Source organism: Rana temporaria, chromosome 4, assembly GCF_905171775.1.
Source record: "Rana temporaria chromosome 4, aRanTem1.1, whole genome shotgun sequence".
Lineage (NCBI taxonomy): Eukaryota > Metazoa > Chordata > Amphibia > Anura > Ranidae > Rana > Rana temporaria.
In genome coordinates this window covers 133,897,069-133,917,127 of record NC_053492.1, presented here as the reverse complement: position 1 = coordinate 133,917,127, position 20,059 = coordinate 133,897,069, and the positions used below count along the sequence as shown (strand labels likewise).

Genomic DNA, 20,059 nt, shown 5'->3' with positions numbered 1-20,059 from the left:
ACCCGGCGGAATTCAAATTTGGCGGGTAGGGGGCATGTATCATTTAAATCAAGCGCGTCCCCATGCCGAACGAACTGCGCATGCGACGTCCGTAAAATATCCCAGTGTGCATTGCTCCAAATGACGTTGCAAGGACGTGATTGGTTTCGACGTGAACGTAAATGACGTCCAGCCCTATTCACGGACGACTTACGCAAACGACTTAACTTTTTTAAAATTTCGGGAACGACGGCCATACTTAACATTGGCTGTGCCTCATATAGCAGGGGCAACTTTACGCCGGGATAAGCCTAACGTAAACGTCGTAACTTTACTGCGTCGGCCGCGCGTACGTGCGGAAATTCTAGCTAATTTGCATACTCGACGTGGAATTCGACGGATGCGCCACCTAGCGGTCAAAAAAAAATGCAGTTTAGATCTGACGGTGTAAGAGACTTACGCCTGTCGGATCTAATGGATATCTATGCGTAACCGATTCTAAGAATCAGTCGCATAGATACGACGGCGCAACGTAGAGATACAACGGCGTATCTCGGTTGTGAATCTGGGCCTTAGACTACAAACAAGTACAATGCACCATGACATGACATGAACGCGTTTCGGCACCACTTTCGATAGACCTGCCCCCCCACCGGCGCCACCCAAACGCACTGTAGTAGTCACAGCCATATTTTTTACTGGCAACCATTTCCCTTCACTGGCATTTACTGGCAGGAGAAAAAGTGCCTGTTTTTTTACTGGCTGAAACACTGGTTCCAGTACAGTTCTGTGCAGAATTTTTTTTTAGCATGCTCTACTTTTTTTCTGCACCGGAAACTGACTGGAACTGACTGCACTGGTGTGAACTAGAGCCATTGGAATACATGGAAAACACTGTGGGGCAGATCCTCAAAGAAATTACGCCGGCGTATCTGATGATACGCCGCGTAATTTCAAATTTTGCGCGTCGTATCTTTGTTTTGGTATCCACCAAACAAGATACGACAGCATCTGTGTTAGATCCGCCAGGCGTACGCCTTAGTACGCCGTCGGATCTAAGATGCAATTTTCCGGCGGCCGCTGGGTGGCGCTTCCGTCGTATTCCACGTCGAGTATGCAAATTAGCTATTTCCGACGATCCACGAATGTACGAGCGGCCGTCACATTCTTTTACGTCGTTTCCGTTCGGCTTTTTCAGGCGTATAGTTAAAGCTGCTATATGGTGGCGTACTCAATGTTAAGTATGGCCGTCGTTCCCGCGTCTAATTTAATTTTTTTTACGTCGTTTGCGTAAGTCGTCTGTGAATGGGGCTGGACGCCATTTACGTTCACGTCAAAACCAATGACGTTCTTGCGACGTCATTTAGCGCAATGCACGGCGGGAAGTTTTAGGGGCGGCGCATGCGCAGTTCGTTCAGCGCGGGGACGCGCTTCATTTAAATGAAACACGCCCCCTACCCGCCGCATTTGAATTCCGCGCCCTTACGCCGCAAGAGATACACTACGCCGCCGTAACTTACGGCGCAAATTCGTTGAGGATTTAAACCAAAGCCAAGTAAGCTACGGCGGCGTAGCGTATCTCAGATACGCTGCGCCGGTGCAGATCTTTGTGGATCTGCCCCTGTGCACGCATTTTTAGTGCAGAAAAATGCACACGGAACTGCATCTGATGTGAACTAGCACTCTCACAGAACAGGTAAGTATAACATGTTTGTTGCTTTTAAACAAAAAAAAAAACAAGACTTTAATATCACTTTAACTGTAGCTGCTAAGTATATATCTTGGACAGACTTTTTCCCTTTCTTTGTTTATTTCATATGCACAGTGCCAGATAGGTCTGTGCTACTGTATGTGAAATGGGAACCTTCTAGTATATTGGTAAGTGACCCGTTATTCTAATTAACCCTGTCCCTTTTGGTCTGTGTTTCAACTGTATAGCTAGGGCTCAATAACCAGCAGAGCCATGTTAGGCATCCCATGGGCACTTCTGGATCATTAGCTTTGAGGTCTGGTTGCATGTCAGATTAGAAACCATTAGGGAGGGACTAAAGCACAAAGTAAATGGACTGACTCTGAATTAAAGTGCATACCACAGTTCCTGCCTTGAGAAGCTCTATTCCAGGCTCGTTGGACAACAGTTGGAAGATCTCCCCATCACCGCAGATCTTATCTTCAGATCTCCGACACAAAAGAAGATGCTACATCAACTTCAGGGGCCCCCGCAACAGGACTTGGCTATAACATTCATCTAGAGGTATGTCTAATAATAACTATATATACCCCAGTATAGGTGCACAATTCCACCAGAACACCTATCCAGGGCATCTTAATGAGCGGGCACGCCTGGGCACTGCCCAGGGGCCCCAGCTGCATGGGGGACCCCTGCACTTCCCCTGTTCCCTTGCAGCTTATTTTGTAACATGTACTGCTTTATCAAGTTGATCGGGTCAGCAGAAGCATCAGAGGTAAGCGGGGAGGCTGCCTGTAACACTCCCCTCATTTAATCAAGTTAGGCTGTTCCTCAGAGATCTTCAATATCTGCAGAGGCAGTCAGTGTTCGTGGGCAGAGCCAGGGGTGTGGCTGCCTTATCCACTCCTCCCAAAGACTCATTCATTCAAACTGAGGGGGAGATACCACAGCAGCCTGGAAGTCTTTAAAGGGGTTGTAAAGGGGAAAAATGTTTTTCATAATAAGCATCCTTTACCTGCAGACATTCCTCTTTTCACTTCCTCATTGTTCGTTTTTGCTCAGAAGTTGCTCTATTTCTTCTCTGTTCTGTTCACTTCCTGCTTGTCTGATTGTTACTCACCACCGTGAAGGGAGGCTTTACTGCGGTGGTCAGTGACATGCTCACCCCCTCCTGGGAACTACATCTGGGCGGCAGGACGCTCTCTATGTGTTAGAGACTTTAAGAAGGTGTGAATTACTGGGCGTGCCGCAATTCATACTGGGAAATGTAGTTCTTACATGAACGAGAGCTGCAAACCAGGAAGTGAATGAGAGAACAGAAACTAGAACGCCGGAGGTGATATAGATGAAGGAATATAATAGGTATTTACTCGTTTTTTAACAGAATCATTACACTATTCTGTCTGTCTACCTTGCAGACATTAATTTTAGGCAAAACAATGTTTTCCTTTACAACTCCTTTAAATCCAGCAATGCTGTAAGTGATGCACATGTCACTGCATACTACACTAATAATACTACGTTTAAGCAAGTATTGGACCACTGGTCTCCCTTACACCCAAACACAGTTTTACTTCACTACATACACAATTTGCTTGTTTGTTCTGATATTAAGGACATTTGTAGCAAACAGTAAGCCTTCTCATGTTTCTTTATGTAGCGCCTGGTTACTTTTCAGAACCGGTGCTATTGAAATTTAGAGGGGGGTCAGAGAGTTAAGGGACTTTGACCATTGTTAATTAGTTCAAATTTGGAGCTTCTGTCCCAGCTCGGCTGTGCTGTGGGCTCATGCTGTTTTTCCTGGGGTGCAGTTCCACCCCAGGTCGGCAGGTGGCAGCAGTGGAGTCAAGGACTGGATACTTTTCCCCAGCAGCCTATCAGGAGGAGTTTTCCTCACTGTACATGCTGGGGAGGGGTATTTATGGGGCAGATGCCATTTTCCTTCTCCTCGTGTGGCGCCCACCTTCAGGGTAGCCATTTCACGGTGCCCCGGCAAATCTCCTTACTGGGCCGGGGTGTGCGTGCTACGCAAAGATCCTGGCTTCAGGACCACGTTGGCCCGGAGCAATTGACATGCTGCTTGGGACTCATTAATTGACTGGGTCCCCACCTAAAGAGGCCCTAGGCTGTCCGTCCTGTTGGAGGAAGCTGTTCGGTGGAGAGTCTGCCTGAGGAGTGCCAAGAGAGGCTGGTGTTCCAATAGGGGCCTGACCATCCATCGGGGACTCTGAGATGCTGAATGTTAGCCGCCTATCAGTCGGTACCCTAATCTAAACTACCTGAAGGAGATCCAGGTGTTAAGTCCAGTCAAGGGGACTTCAGACCACTATTTTCTGCAACCATTGGGAGGGTCTGTGGCAGAGACTTAACCCCAAGTTCGAGTGTTATTCTGGCTGCCAGGCTTGTAAGAGAGGCCTGTCCAGGTGCGCTATACCTATTCCAGCTGGAGTGGCAAAGTAAAGTTTGCCTTTGGAAGCAGGACGGTTTCCTTTACCTACACCTGAATCTGTATTCTCCATCTCTGCTATTCCTCTATTCTTCATCAAGTTCAACTGTTTTACCTTGTTGGGTAAATAAAAGCACAAGAAAAAGACACCTGTTGTGTGGACATTCCATTACTACGGCTCTCATCAACTACCCTAGACGGCGGAGTCACAGAGGTAACATGCCACCCAAAACAAACCAGCAGCTCCTCCAGGGGTAGTGCTACATTTATAACAGTAACAAAGTTAGCAAAGATAAGCTACAATACTGCCAAGAGAAAGTGATCTTCCTGGGTCACTGCATTTCACACAGAATCCGTCACCTAACCCCAGATTGAGTTAAAACTCTACAAAAATGTAAAAAGCCAAAAATGTACGGCAACTACGTGCCTTCCTGGAGTTAGTGGGATATTGTAGGGACTTTTTTCCAAATGCATCAGAACTTATGGCTCCTCTATTTGAGGCTACCACTAGAAACCCTTTCAAACTCACATGGGACAATGAATTACAAATGAAGGAGCTTATTAAAATTGTCTGAAGCTCCCACCATTGGACTTCCTGACTATACCAAGTCCTTCTCATTGTCATGAAGTCAGTGGATTTGCTGCAGGTGTACTCACCCAGCTACTGTACATGGAGACAAACAGAGGCCTGTGATGTATGCATCAGCCTCATTAGACCCGGTCATCAAAGGCTCCCCCAGTTGTATGCGAGCCATAGCAGCCTGCATTTTGCTGCTAGACAAAGTAACTAAGCTTGTACTAGATTCTGCTCTGACTCTGTATGTGCCATATGCAGTACAGGACATCATGAATCAAGTTAATACCAGACATGTGTCTGCCAGTAGACTTGACAAGTACCAGTCTGCTCTTTTTGCTCCATCGAATTTAACATTCATACGATGTGTTATTTTAAATCCAGCTACTCTTCTTCCTATAACTGATGAGGATGAAGATGCAGCAAATGGTACTGATGTAGAACCTGAGGCCCCGTACACACGACCGAGTTTCTCGGCAGAATTCAGCCAGAAACTCGATCGGAGCTGTATTCTGCCGAGAAACCCGGTCGTGTGTACACTTTTGGCCGAGGAAGCCGACGAGGAACTCGTCGAGCCAAATAGAGAACATGTTCTCTATTTCCTCGTTAGTCAATGGGGAAACTTGGCTCGCCAAAATCCTCGGCGGCTTCACAAGGAACTCGACGAGCAAAACGATGTGTTTTGCTCGTCGAGTTTCTCGGACGTGTGTACGGGGCCTGAGAGTTTTACTCATGATTGTATGGCTCTGATGGAGGAAGAAAGGGCCTCTGTCACACCAGCAAAAGATGAGTCTTTATCAGATTGTGGCACACATCTATTCGTAGATGGTTCCAGATTTTACACGGATGATGGTCAGCCACACACAGGGTTTGCTGTAACCGCTACATACACTATTTTACATCAAAAAGCATGGACACCCCAGATGTCAGCACAGGAAGCAGAGTTGTGTGCTGTAGTCAAAGCATGTCAACTCCTAGAGAATCAAAGGGAAAACGTTTACACTGACAGCAGATATGCGTTTGGAATAGCTCACAATCTTGGGCCTATTTGGAAAGCACGGAACTGGCTATTTGAGGCCTTTCAGAAACCAGCAGAAGTTGCCATCTTGAAGGTAAAAGGACATAAGGAAAATTATGTGACAGACAGAGGAAATGCTTTATCGGACCAAGCTGCAAAGAATGCTGCCCTTATGGCATTTGGAGTCACATCCACTGTAGGAGGGGGGGGGGGTCGCTCAGGTAGGGGGGACAGATTCCCTTCATCAAGAGTAGTGGGATATAGAAACTTTATTAAGTTGCAGAACCGGGCCTTTGACGAAGAGAAGGATAGGTGGATCAAATGTAATGCTACCCAAAATGAGCAGGGCCTGTGGAGCGCTAACAGGTGGTGTGTACCCAGGAGTTTGTAATCAGTTTTACCCCAACTGGCACATGGCGTCAGTCATCTTGCCAAGGGCGTGATGGTGGCATTTACTGACTACTATTGGATAGCACTTGTATTTAGTGCACTTGCAGCCAGATTTTGTGCTTCATGTCTCACTTGTGCTCTGTACAATGCAGGGAGGCCTCTACATGTTCCCCAAAAGTATTCTAAGCCAGATTTCCCTTTTCAAGGAATTCAAATAGACTACATTCAGATGCCCAGAATAGGCACCTATGAGTATGTTCTAGTGTGCATTGACATGTTTTCAGGTTGGCCTGAGCCCTGGCCAGAAGCTAAAGCAAATGTAAAAAACACCAAAGGAGATTTTGAATGAAATAGTTTGTAGATATGGAGTTCCTGAAACTATTGAGAGTGATAGGAGGAACATATTTTACTGGGGAAGTAATGAAAAAGGAAATGGAAGCCCTTCACATACAGTAAGCTTTCCATATACCTTATCATCCACAAAGTTGAGAAACTTAATGGAATTATGATAAGAAAAGATGTGCAAAAATGAAAGCAGATACAGGAAAAGGATGGGTGGAAGCTTTGCCATTAGCCCTATATTCTGTACGAACTGCCCCTAAACAACCACATGGGCTGTCCCCCTATAAGATTTTAATTGGAGGGCCACCCAAAACAGGGCTATATTTTCCCCAGTTGCAGCCTTTTTACTTAGTCTGTTAGAATATGTTCAGATTTTGCAAAGAACATTGAATAAATTACATGAAGATTTTTACCACTCAATCCCTGACCCAGATTCTGTTTTAGGTGTTCATAGAATCCAACCAGGTGACTGGGTGGTGGTCAAGCGACACATCAGAAAGCCGCTAGAACCAAAAATTGACGGACCACATTTGGTGCTTTTGACAACTGGTTCCGCTTTCAAGTTGGAAGGAAAGCCCACCTGGATTCACTCTAGTCATTGCAAGTGTAGCACCTGGTTACTTTAGGTACCGGTGCTATCTAAATTTAGAGGGAGATCAGAGTGTAGTTAAACTCTGATCCAAATTGTTATGTGTTAAACAGGGTCTCTGTCTCAGCTTGGCTGTGCTGTGGGTTTATTCTGTTGTGCTGGGGTGTTCTTTCAACCCCCGATGCTGGAGGTGGCAGCAGTGGAGTCAAGGTTTGGGTGCTCTTTCCCAGCAGCCAATCAGGAGGGTTTGACCTCGCTGTGCATGCTGGGGAGGGGTATTTATGGGGCAGACGCCATTGGTTCTGGGTCTTTTTCTTTGGGTGTGGCACCCACCTTTAAAGGTGACCACATCACGGCGGTGGTGTTCCTGGTTCTGGGACCATGTTGGCCCGGAGCATGTGAACAGCGACGGGGACCCGGTGTGTGACTAGACATGTGCAGACTGGAATATTTCGTTTCGTTTTTTCGTTTTCATTTGGAAAATAAATTTATTTAGTTACTTCCGAAAATCGTTTTGATTTATTTCGTTTTTCGTTGGGGAATAGCTTTCGTCCGAAAATCCAATAATACTTGGTTTCTGTTGAATGGTCAAAAGAATATTCGACGGAACGTCGAATCTTTACGTCGAATCATACATTTCCGTTCGAATATTCCGCCTACAAGAATTCTAATGTTGTATGACTGACTAGTAATAATGTCGAATCTATTCTCTATAATAATATAAGATAGTTGCGTTCAAGTTGACCGCCCACCCAGGAACACAATACAAGCGCTCATGAAATTTAACTAATATAGAAATGAAGACAAAAGCCAAATTCCAAATAAACCACATTCAAGTGGCTACAGCTGCTACCATTAAATTTGGTACACGGACCAATCAAATATCAATAGCTGGGTGAAAAAATGGACTACTAAGAAAAAATCTCAGAAAACAAGTCAAAATTCACCAGGCAGCGCTGGACATAAAAACTAACCAAAAAATTCAATGCAAACATACAATTAAAATGATTAGAGCAAATTAATATAATGTCCTTGGAAACAAAATTTCTTTCTGTGAATGTCGATTTTAAATGAAATAGCTGAATGGATCCTATTGACACAAAGTCCGCTGATGCCTAGGATGCAGCATATGGGAAATAAGACATCTCACAATAGTGCTCATAAAGTTGGAGGGGGTGTGTGTAAAATGGAACTCCCTCTTGAGTGTCCTCTTACCCCAAAGATGCAATCAATCAGCGTGTCTCCAAACTCAGCCGCGATCTCCAAACAGCTTCACTGGTTTGCACAGGATTTAACCATAAAAAGAGAAAGGAACATAGCACATAGCGTGATCCTGCTTAAACTTTTTATTCTCCTAAAAAAAATCTGGAGACAAGTGATGCACCTAAAGTCTTTATACCTGAGAAGCGCCCACTAATTGAAATTACTTCAATTAGAGTTAAATCTCCAAAAGGAGATTAAGCTAGCGGAGAAGCCCATGGCAGCGCAGACTCACGGCTCAGGCATAAGGACTGTAAGTGTATGGTGCAGCAGTTTGAATATGCTGTGAAATGCACTATGGTAAAACATCCATCAATCATACTCATCACCGCAGTTGCAAGTGCCTGCAAGTAATTACAACCTGCCGGACTCCTGCAAGCTGACAGGGAGAAGCGATCTAGGTTTACCAATAACTTTAATAGAAACAAGTTGGAGTCCGTCTGAGGAGCGCCATTGAGAGGCTGGCGATCCAAAAGGGCCTCGACAAACCACCGGGGATCAAGGTAGCCGGACACTGAAGGATTGATCACCTGTCAGTCGGTACCTGAGCGACAAGTTGAAGGAGATCCAGGCATAATTCATCTAAGGAGGATTATCTCTAACTACAAATCAGAGAGGGCCTGTGGCAGAGGCAAGTTCAAGTTCACCAAGGAGGGTCTGTGGCAGAGACTTTTCCTCAAGTTCACCTAGGAGGGTCTGTGGCAGAGACTTTATCCTACAAATGTTCAAGTGATACTCTGGTTGCCAGGTCAGTGAGAGAGGCCTGTTCGGGTACACTAAACCCACTCAGGCAGGAGTGGTGCAGAGAAGTATTATGCGGCGTACACACGGTCGTTTTTCGGCATGAAAAAACGTAATTTTTCAGCATGTCCAAAAAACGAAGTTTTTCCAACTCCATCATTAAAAACGATGTTGCCCATACACCATCGTTTTAAAAAAATGATGAACAAAGCGCGGTGACGTACAACACGTACGACGGCACTCTGAAGGGGAAGTTCTAATCGCCTTTGGGCTGCTTTTAGCCGATTCCTTGTTAGTAAAAGACGATTCACGCTTTTTTGTCTGTTACAGCGTGATGAATGTGCTTACTCCATTATGAATGGTAGTTTTACCTGAACGAGCGCTCCCGTCTCATGACTCGCTTCTGGGCATGCGCGGGTTTAAAACGTCGTTTTAGCCCACACACGATCATTTTTTACAACCCGAAAAACGGTATTTTAAAAAACGACATTAAAAAATGCAGCATGTTCGAATGTTTTTTTTGTCGTTTTTCAGAAGCCGAAAAACGATGTGAAGCCCACACACAATGAATTTAAATGACGTTTTCAAAAACGTCGTTTTTTTCAAGCCGAAAAACTACCGTGTGTACGCAGCATTACGCTTGGGAGCAGGACTGTTTCACTATCATCACACCTGAATCTGCTGTTCTCCTTTCTTCTTCAACTTTACTTTCCTCACCACAAGTTTATTGTTTTTTACCCGGCTGGGTAATAAAGAGCACAGCAAAGAGCACCTATTGTGGACATTCCTTTACTTCTACCAAATGCAATACCAAATGCAATATGCATCATCCACCCCTAGGAATTCGGGGGAGCCATGAGGTAAATGTGCCACCCAAAACAACCAGCAGCTCCTTCGGGGGTAGTGCTACACAAGAAAATCCTAAAGTGATGATATCCTTTGAAATAAAAATTATGTTTCTTTTCCTGTTTGTGAGAACTGAGACATGGAAAAATAACCCTTTCAGCCAAATGTTTAAATTGTATGCAACACATAGCAATGCTAGTAACTGCTGGGTGTGTTCTCACTTATATCCCCAAACGAGACCAATAACAACAATACCTCTCAAATTTACTGATCTAAACAGGACCAGAATAGATGGCTCATACATAGTCTCCACAGCTAATGAGCACTGATCAGTAACTTTATGGTTTCAAAGCACAGACACTCCACAGATTTGTCTAAACATTACATGCCTATTTAACACTAAGGGCCAGATTCTCAAAAAAATGCCTATCTTTAGGCGGGCGTAGCATATCTCAGATACACTACGCCGACGTAACTTAGAGTGGCAGGTCCCGTATTCAGAATTTTTTTTCGCTCTACATTACGGCGGCGTAGTGTATCTGATACGGCGTAAGCCCGCGTAATTCAAACTAGGCTAGTATGGGCGTGTTTTATGTTAATGTATCGTGACCCGACGTGATTGACGTTTTTAACGAACGGCGCATGCGCGTGCATGCTCAGTATCACGTCGATTTTTCAAATTAAATTGCGCCCGCTCAATGCCTAGTCGACGTGAACGTAACTTACGTCCAGCCCCATTCACGGACGACTTACGCAAACTACGTAAAACGTGAAAAATTCTACGCTGTTCCGACGTCCATACCTAACATTAGTACGCCTCATCTACGCCTCATAGAGCAGGGGTAACTATACGCCGCAGAAAGCCTTACGCAAATGACGTAAAAAAATGCGCCCGCCGCACGTAGGTTTGAGAATCGGCATATCTAGCTCATTACCATATTCGACGCGTAAATCGACAGAAGCGCCACCTAGCGGCCAGCGTAAATATACAACTTAGATACGACGGCGTAAGAGACTTACGCCGGTCGGATCTAAGACAAATCTATGCGTAACTGATTCTAAGAATCAGGCGCATAGATACGACACCTCAAACTCAGAGATACGACGGCGTATCTGGAGATACGCCGGCGTAACTCCTACGAGAATCTGGGCCTAAGTGTACACAGTTGGGCATTTCAGATTGCACTGGAGCAAAGATTACAGTTTATGGAGGAAACTATGGTCAATATCATTATATCCCAGATCCGGAACTAAATAAAACACTTTATAGTACAAATTGTTTACAGTTCCCAGTATGTGGAAATTATGGCTACCTGAGATACCATGTTATTGCATCTAGTTTTTTAGGAGCAGGTATCCATCCACAGAGGGTTATATTTTATATGTGGAGATAAAGCTTACGCTGTAGCTGGCCAGCTAAGATCTGTCCTCCTAGGTTGCTAATATGACCTATATGCATATACAGCTAGAACTGCTAATAACCTTAATAACAGTTCATATGTTCATATGTGAGACATAAAAGCAGTTATTTACTGTGACTTTATATATGAATGTCATGTAACAGTTATATATTGTGTTTACAGAAGCAAAAAGAGAGAATATGCCTTCAAAAAATGTGTTCTATATACTGTAGGTTAAACTCAAGACCCAGTAGAATTGAAACCAGAAAGCATAGAGTTAAGATTTTGTGACTCATCAGGAGTCTTGGCCAATCACACCCAGCCTTACACTCAGGCCCCGTACACACGACCGAGTTTCTCGGCAGAATTCAGCCAGAAACTCGGTCGAAGCTGGATTCTGCCGAGAAACTCGGTCGTGTGTACACTTCTCAACGAGGAAGCCGACGAGGAACTCGTCGGGCCAAAAAGAGAACATGTTCTCTTTTTCCTCGTTGTTCAATGAGGAAAGTCGGCCCGCCGAGCTCCTCGGCGGCTTCCACACTGAACTCGACGAGGAACTCGATGTGTTTGGCACGTCGAGTTCCTCGGACGTGTGTACGGGGCCTGATTCTGTCTGAAAAGTTCCCAGCAGAGCTACTAGAATTCATTACACCAGAGAGAGCAGATCTGAACAGACACACATCACTCAGAGTTCAGTTTTATGGAAGCAAGTGGCCAAAATAGGTATTTAATACAGTTATATATGTTCCTATTGTTAATAGTGTGATTAGGACTGTATACTAACTAGTTATGTGTTAGTTGTAGTTCCACCTAACCAAACATCAGAGCAAACATCAGAGCAAATGTGCTACCAAACATCAAATTTCAAACTGCAAACAGCAACAAAGAACGAGTAAAAATATTATTTAAGCCTCAGAGAGATCATAAAGTGTTTAAATAACTTAAAGTGAGAGTACAGATACTGAAGAAAGAAATATATCTACCATTTTATGCAGAATGACAAGATTAAACAGTTGAATCGCCATTTGTTATACTTTATTCAACACATGTTTGTACATGGACTGCCTGCTGTGAAATTGTCAGTGTTATATATGAAGAAGAGCTGAAGTTAATAAAGAAGTTATCTCAAGAGTTTGGTGTATTTTTAAACCTACTGCTTCCATACGGCACTAGAGGAATTATAGAGTAACAGATAGTCTTGTTTGGACTAAAAGATCAGAGAAATCAAAATTCTTCTAATGCCACAGCGCATTAAAGGGTCACTAAAGGAATTTTTTTTTTTAGCTAAATAGCTTCCTTTACCTTGCTGCAGTCCTGGTTTCATGTCCTCATTGTTCGTTTTTGCATTCATGTTGCTGTAAATCCTCTCTGTTCTGGACACTTCCTGGTTGCCTGTTTCCTGATGACCACAGTACTGGGAGATTTCTCACGGTGGTCACTAATCAAGGAGGTGTGAGTAAAACTAAACTGGATTGGTGCTGAGGAGTTTTAGACAAAGTATCACTGCTCTCTATTGGCTGACTGCCCTCTAGTGGCTCTCTGTACATCAGAGAACCAGGAAACAACAGCAAAAACGAAACTACACTGCAGGCACATTATATGATTGTTTTTTTATCTATTTTTAATCATTTTTAAAAGGAATCAGTTAACTATTATGTCTATATGCCCTGTAAACAGTCATTTCAGCAAAAAAAAAAAATTCCTTTAGTGACCCTTTAAGGCACTTTATAGTGCTGCGCCTGCCATATACGCCTGGCGTCCTACTAATGCTACAGGCAGTGGCGGCCCGTCCATAGGGGGCGCATGGGCGCTGCCCCTCCCCCTCTCCCAGGCAGTCACAATTTTTTTTTTTTTTTTTAAACTGTCCCTTTAAGATATTTTTTTTAAAAAAGGTCCTTAAGTTCTCTGTTCCCGGGCGCCGGTCGCAGTGCAATGTGGGAAGCGCCACGTCTATGCACTAGATTGATTATTTCATGAATAATTTCTGTTTATGGAGGTTTGTTATTTTTGTGTTACAGGTGTGACCAAGCTTGGTTGTATTTTTCACATGCCACATGTAGGGCAGTGTGTTCATTTCATTCGAATTGTAGATGATATTATTAACCACACAACCACTGATATAAGTTTATTAAGTGAAGAAATAGCTCAGCTTTAAAAAGTAGTATTAGAGCACAGACTAACTCTAAATGATCTCACTGCAGCTCAAGGTGGGATGTGTAAGGTTATTCACACTGACTGTTCATACATTTCTGATAATGAGGGCCTTATTAAAGGGCATCTTTCTAAAATAAGAACTACAGAATAAAGCCAGAGATATTGCTAAAGATGGATGGAACCCCTTTAAGGGATTAGGAGGTTTTGGTGACTTTTATTATTATTTTATTATTTTTTATTATTATTTTTTTTTTTTACTAGTAATGGCAGTGACCTGCGATTTTTATCGTGACTGTGACAATGCGGCAGACATATCGGACACTTTTGACACTATTTTGGGACCATTCACATTTATACAGCGATCCGTGCTATAAAAATGCACAGATTGCTGTATAAATGTTACTGGCAGGGAAGGGGTTAACACTAGGGGGCGACCAAGGGAAATGAAAAAAGATGAATTACCAAACACGCCTGAAGATTACCCTTTTTTGATGAGATGAAGAAACATGCTGGTATTGAGGGGGGCTAATGCATGGAGCACTAGATACACTAATGTACAAGTCAGACAAAGAGGGAGGGTCACAGGTCAAATACAGTGGAAGGATGGAGATGAAGGAGCTAATGTTCAGATATGCAGGATAAAAGTTGTAGGGGTTAATATACCAGGTCACGGAGTCCGCATGAGCTTAAATATACAGGGGAGGAGGGGAAGGTCATTGGGTTAAAAACTTAAGCAAACGCTGCTGCCACAGATCTGGAACTAATGAGTGAATAAGTCATTCAGTTCAGTAGTTCCTCCTTACTCCTTTATCAGAAAAAAAAGAGGAGGGCTCACAGACATCAGCACTACACTGTTTAGCCGGACGGCTCAGTTCACAGGCATTAACCACTTCAGCCCTGGAAGAATTTGCCCCCTTAATGACCAGAGCATTTTTTTGCGATACAGCACTGCGTCAATTTAACTGCCAATTGCGCGGTCGTGCGATGTTGCACCCAAACAAAATTGAATTATTTTTTCCCCACAAATAGAGCTTTATTTTGGTGGTATTTGAACACCTCCTTTATTTTATGCTCCCTATTTAAAAAAAAATCGACAATTTAAAAAAAAAAAAAAAAAAAACACACTTTACTTACTGCTATAATACATATCCAAAAAAGTATATATATAAAAAAAAAAATATTCATCAATAGGCGTATATTGATTGGTTTGCACAAAAGTTGTGTCTACAAACTACGGGATTGGTTTAGGGACTTTTATTTATTTGTATTGTTTTTACTGGTAATGGTGGCGATCTGCGACTTTTAGCAGGACTGCGACATACAAATCTGACCACAAATTACACTTTTTGGGGACCAGTGACATTATTACATTGATTAGTGCTATGAAAATGCACTGGTCAATGTAAGAAATACACTGGCAGGGAAGTCGGTAACACTAGGGGGCGATCAAGGGGTTAATTGTGTTCCCTCAGCGTGTTCTAACTGTAGGGGGGGTGGGCTTACTGAAACATGACAGAGCTCACTGTTCCCGATCACTGGGGACCGTAGATCCCTGTCATGTCACTAAGCAGAACGGGGAAATGCCTTGTTTTCATAGACTGTTCCCCCGTTTTGCCTCTCCTCGCTGCGATCGCGGGACGCGAGCGAACATAGAGTCCACGGGACCTGCGTGGGCCTGCTCTCCTGCTTTGTACCTATAGGTAAGCCTAGATTAAGGCTTACCAATAGGTACTGTAAATATCTCCTAAACGTGTGCCGTTCAGGAGATATTTACTGTTTGACAGCGCATGCTCTCTGAAGGAATGGCCATCTGTAACGTTTCTTCAGGCGAGTGTGCCGTTACCAGCGGCTCCTGCATGTATGCGTGGGAGTGATATCACGTGGCTCCGGCAAGTCACAGAGCCAGAGTCCACGGCCCCCGGAACCAAGCCGGGTGAAGATGGATGCAACCTGCAGTGGGGACGATGCAGGCTTTGTTTGCAGGTAAGTGTCACATAATGTGCGATGCATACTAGCACATTATGCCTTTATTTTGCAGGGAAGAAGAAAGGAAGAAAAACCCACCAGGGATTACTTCCTCTTTAAAGGGCCCACTGGTCACCTAAGGGTGATTTCTGGAGTGACATAACATGCTGTCCAGAAATAGACATCCACCATTTTGCGTTTTTTTTACAATACCCTGGTGGTAAGATGAGCAAAGTGTATCTAAGGCCATCTAAGGGGTTAGAAGTTTTCAGATTTTTATTGTGGTCTGTGTTCCTTGTTGAGGAGATTTCCCTATCCCAATTTAACCATTGTTACTAGAGCTGAAAGCGAGGGAAAAGGTCAAAACTTTAAAGCAGTATTAACCCCGAAAGCAAACATCATATTGTAGTTTACTAATTCCTAAATTTTCACCTGGTGATCTGGCCAGTAAGTCTGTTGTTCAAAAGAACAAGCTCTTCTGCAGATGTATCAGTTACAGGGATGTGAAAAACCATTTAACATTGGCAGGGGTGCTTACAATGCTTAGATTGTATTTATGCACACCATACATTCTGATTGTACCATTTCCTTTAGGCCCCATTCACACGGACGGATCATTCAGGTCCGTCTGTCAGTTTTGACGGCGGACCTGAACGGCCGCTCCATGCATCCCTATCCGCTGACATCCGACCCTATCCGATCCGCTAAAAACAGACGTATGAGGGCACGTCCCCATCCGTCCATGGCGGATCGGATCGGGTAAGATATAATGAAAAAGGACATGCTGTCCGTTTTCATCAGATCGCTCCATAGAAGACAGCGGTGCCCGACAAGCCCCTCCCTGCTCAGTGAGCAGAGAGGAGCTTGTCATCCGTCGGCTCAGCGGAGATCTGCGGACTGATCTCCCGCGTAGCAAGGGAGTCCGCCTCCTGTGAATGAGGCCTTAGATCTACCATCAACTATGTAGTGCAAGGGCCTGCCTGATTGGACACAGAGTGAATGGACAGATAGGTGGGTCCTCTTATTCCACAGTTCTGGTAAATCTAAAGGAACATATACAGAGATTGTACAATCAGATTGCATAGAGTATGGCCAGCTTTATACATGTACATAGGTGGGAGTGGATGGAGACACTCAGTTGTCAGGCCCCGATCACATCTCTGCGTAGTGGGGACTCACATTCTTGAATGCGTTTTTTGGTGCGTTTGAGCGTTTTTTCTCATCACGCATAGGGCAACCCATTCACACCAACACAAGTATGGTGCATTGTCGCATATTGCAGTTGATAGGTAATGCCCACTGAATGTGACATGGGAGGTTTAATTTTTGCTGTGATTCTGGATCAAATCACTGTGGCTGTAACATGTATACACTCTCTGCTGCTTTTGCAGCTTAAAGTGGTTCTAAACTTCAGACATGAATAATGAACAAAGCAAATCCTTTTAGTGTGTGTACTTGCCTCAGTCAAAAGCATCTAGTATGTGTTAGATGTGCTGTCTCCTTCCTTTGCGATCTGCATTAGTCACTAACAGGTTTTGCCAACTCCAACTGATCCAGAAGGACAGAGGAGAGCTCCAGCACACAGAAGGTGATTGACAGCCTCAGCTATAGTGTTTCCCTATGAGACTGTATAGGGAGAGGGGGAGGGGGGGGATTACCTCTACGTAGGTTTCAGATTAAACTGAGCTCCCTGCTGTGCGGTGTGTTACATCAGATCTCTGCCCCTTGCCTTCTGACAATCAGACATGCTGTGTAAACAGTACACTTTGAACCTCTGTGGATATGAGATGGCTGCAGATAAACATGTAAAACATATGTAGGAGGATTTGTTTCATCTCTGTATCACCTGAGGGTGGTCACTTCACTGTGTAAATGTAAGGATTAACAACCACTTAAAAGTAGGGAGTAGATGGGGGGGGGTACAAACCTGTGTGTTTGTATCACCTAGAAAGTGTAAACAAAGCATTATGGCAGTGCAAGTGCAGGACCAAAAACTTGAGGTGATCCTCTATTGAGCCCTGGTGACAAATGGTACATCAAGACCATGGGTAAGACTCTTGGCAAGCTACAGTGTATAAACCATTTAAAAAGTTTGAAAGGATTAACGTGCAACCGGCATTTGTTGTGCTGTACTTGGTTAATGCTGGAAAACTCTTGCCATTTGTTTTCACATGCTCAACATACATGTGTCTCAGTCCACTACTAAACATTTTTTACATAAATTACATAAAAATAATACCTAAGCCAATGCCTGTTGCAAGTGGCTGGCTGGATGCCACACAACCTCCAGTGCACACAACAGGAGATCTCCTAGAGATAAATTCCAGCATAGAAGCCATTGAAGAACAAAGAGACCGCAGATTCTATAAGGAAACAAAGATACCATCATTTTTATTCTATCTTATGATTAAACTAAACACATTCAGTACAAACATATATGTCTACCAAGTGTTGACAAATTTTGAGATATTTTATACAGGATAGAAGGCAGTAGACATTTTTTTTTGCATTCTATATAAAAATTCAGTCCAGGCAAGTAATTTATAATTTTGAAATAAATATATTTTATCTGATAAAATATTTCGGCCGCGGCTGTTTTTTATTGGTTTAATACATTTCTAAATTATTTATAAATACATTTATTATAACATTACCTTAAAATATAAATACATAAATAAATAAAAATCAACCCAACCTATACGACTCAGGCTGAATAAATTCTCATTACTGAGCAAACAAAAAACTATTTACCCCAAACGACAGGAAGTATGCTAAACATACTAACTGTCACCTAACCCCAGCCCACGGCTTTTTCTATGCATGTCTGGAAATCATTGTTTTAAATATCAAGTCCAATATCTGATAAATGAACACCGTCTTCACGGTATAAACCACAAATACCACCCTCCAATTCTAAGTGCCTAAAACAAAACCCCAAAGGATGCAATAAGAACTTAATATATCTATTTACCCTCTTTAGAATTTTTTCGAAAGGACGTAAATAGAAAGAACCATCGGAGCTGTGGTATTATTTCCGAAAATACAACTTTTAAATTGGGAAAAGCCAAATTAATGAGATTAATAGTCTATTGATCGTTAAAAATTAAATCTAAAGTCTTCATCTGACTGATGTCATTACCTCCTAAATTAATAAGTAAAATATCAGCCTTAGGCCAACAGTCGAACAATCTATAAAACTCGGATTGCAAGTCATGCCATCGCATACCTCTCCAGCCACTCCAGTATACCTTAAAAGAAGAATCAAGACCCAAATTAGAAGAATAAGATCTTGTTGACTCTCTTCTGAGCCCAATAAATAAAGGAGTCACTTGACCTGTAATAAATTAAACCAAAAAATCATGACGTATACATAACTTGTAAGAATCAGATCTCCGCCTACCTAATTTTGTAATAAAATTTGCTTGTAAATCAATTTTTGCAGCTTCAGTGGCTGCTCCTATCTAAAAGAATCAAAAGTCAATTGAACATTAGTCAAATTCAGCAATTCAAAACACTTGTGAAAAACACGGTTAAACTGGTATCTAGTTAATGGAGAACCATCAACATGAACAAACAAGTAATTATTAAAAACTGAACGTACTAGAAAATATTGTCTAAAAAGTCCAATAGGACAAATGTCATGCAAAGGACACCGATTCATATAAATCCAGTGTCCCTTGCTATAACCATCTGTCTTACTATAAAAGAAGAAAAATCCTCAATTGGTTATCTAAAATAATTACACTTTCAATTTTCATTGGAGAGGGCTTACTTTTTGCATCCGAAATGACCTCTGATATGCAAAAAGCTCCAAAGAAAAGCAAGGAAAAAACAGATTTAAAAAGATTTTCATAAACAGAAAAACACTTTTTCAGACACAGAACACAAACTGCACAGTATATCAATATTAATAGGAGAGCGTTTGTCTCTGCGAAGTGTAGACTTACTATATGCTTTTAATGCCTGCTTGAAAGAAAAGAAGCTTAGGCAATGCAGCAAAAAAATTTTTTCAGAAAAAATGAAACACCAGCCAATGTTTTGTGAATATGAGACCAGGAATATTTCCGATCCATCAGGTAACTAAGAAATAAAATAATAACTTCAAAAGAAAATTGAACAAAAGTATTATTGTGCAAAAGAAAGAAATATAACTTAACCTTGTAGATTTGGCTAATGAATGTCGAACATGTTCGAAAACTATATTAGGCCCCTTTCACACGGGGCGGATTAGTAATGATCCGCCCCGTGAACCTCCGCTTGCTCAGCGGGAATCGCTCCGTTGATCCCCGCTGAGCCGGCGGATGACAGGGCGGTCCCCGCACACTGTGCAGGGACAGCCCTGTCTTTTCTCCGCTCTCCCCTATGGGGGGATCGGATGAACATGGACCGTCTGTCCGTGTTCACCCGATCCGATCCGCCAGATGGATGGAAAAGTAGGTTTTTCCTCTGTCACACTTTGGCGGATCGGAGCGGGTCGGATGTCAGCGGGCATGTCATTGCTGACATCCGTTGCTCCATAGAGGAGCACGGAGCGCCCGTTCAGGTCCGCCTAAAAAACTGGCAGGCGGACCTGAACGTGAAAGAGCCCTTAGATCTCATTTATGACAGGGGCATTTGACACCTTGAAGATCCGCTTCCTGGCATCAGATGATAAAAACGCTCCAT

General features: G+C 43.1%; 1 protein-coding gene across 8 annotated transcripts in view; it reads right to left on the bottom strand.

Moving 5' to 3' along the window:
• LOC120936599 (glutathione hydrolase-like YwrD proenzyme) overlaps positions 1 to 20,059 on the bottom strand; it is a 138,440-nt gene that overhangs the window by 101,074 nt on the left and 17,307 nt on the right. For 2 of the 8 annotated variants that reach the window (XM_040349075.1, XM_040349073.1), the window contains exons 2-3: positions 18,534 to 18,642; positions 17,634 to 17,757 (exon numbers count right to left, since the gene is read on the bottom strand). In XM_040349075.1, the coding sequence (XP_040205009.1) occupies positions 17,634 to 17,733 (100 nt within the window). In that variant the 5' untranslated portion in view covers positions 17,734 to 17,757; positions 18,534 to 18,642. Of the gene's footprint in view, positions 1 to 17,633; positions 17,758 to 18,533; positions 18,729 to 18,794; positions 18,862 to 20,059 lie in introns of those variants that run through there. The other 6 variants (XM_040349074.1, XM_040349070.1, XM_040349072.1 and 3 more) reach the window with 6 other exon arrangements.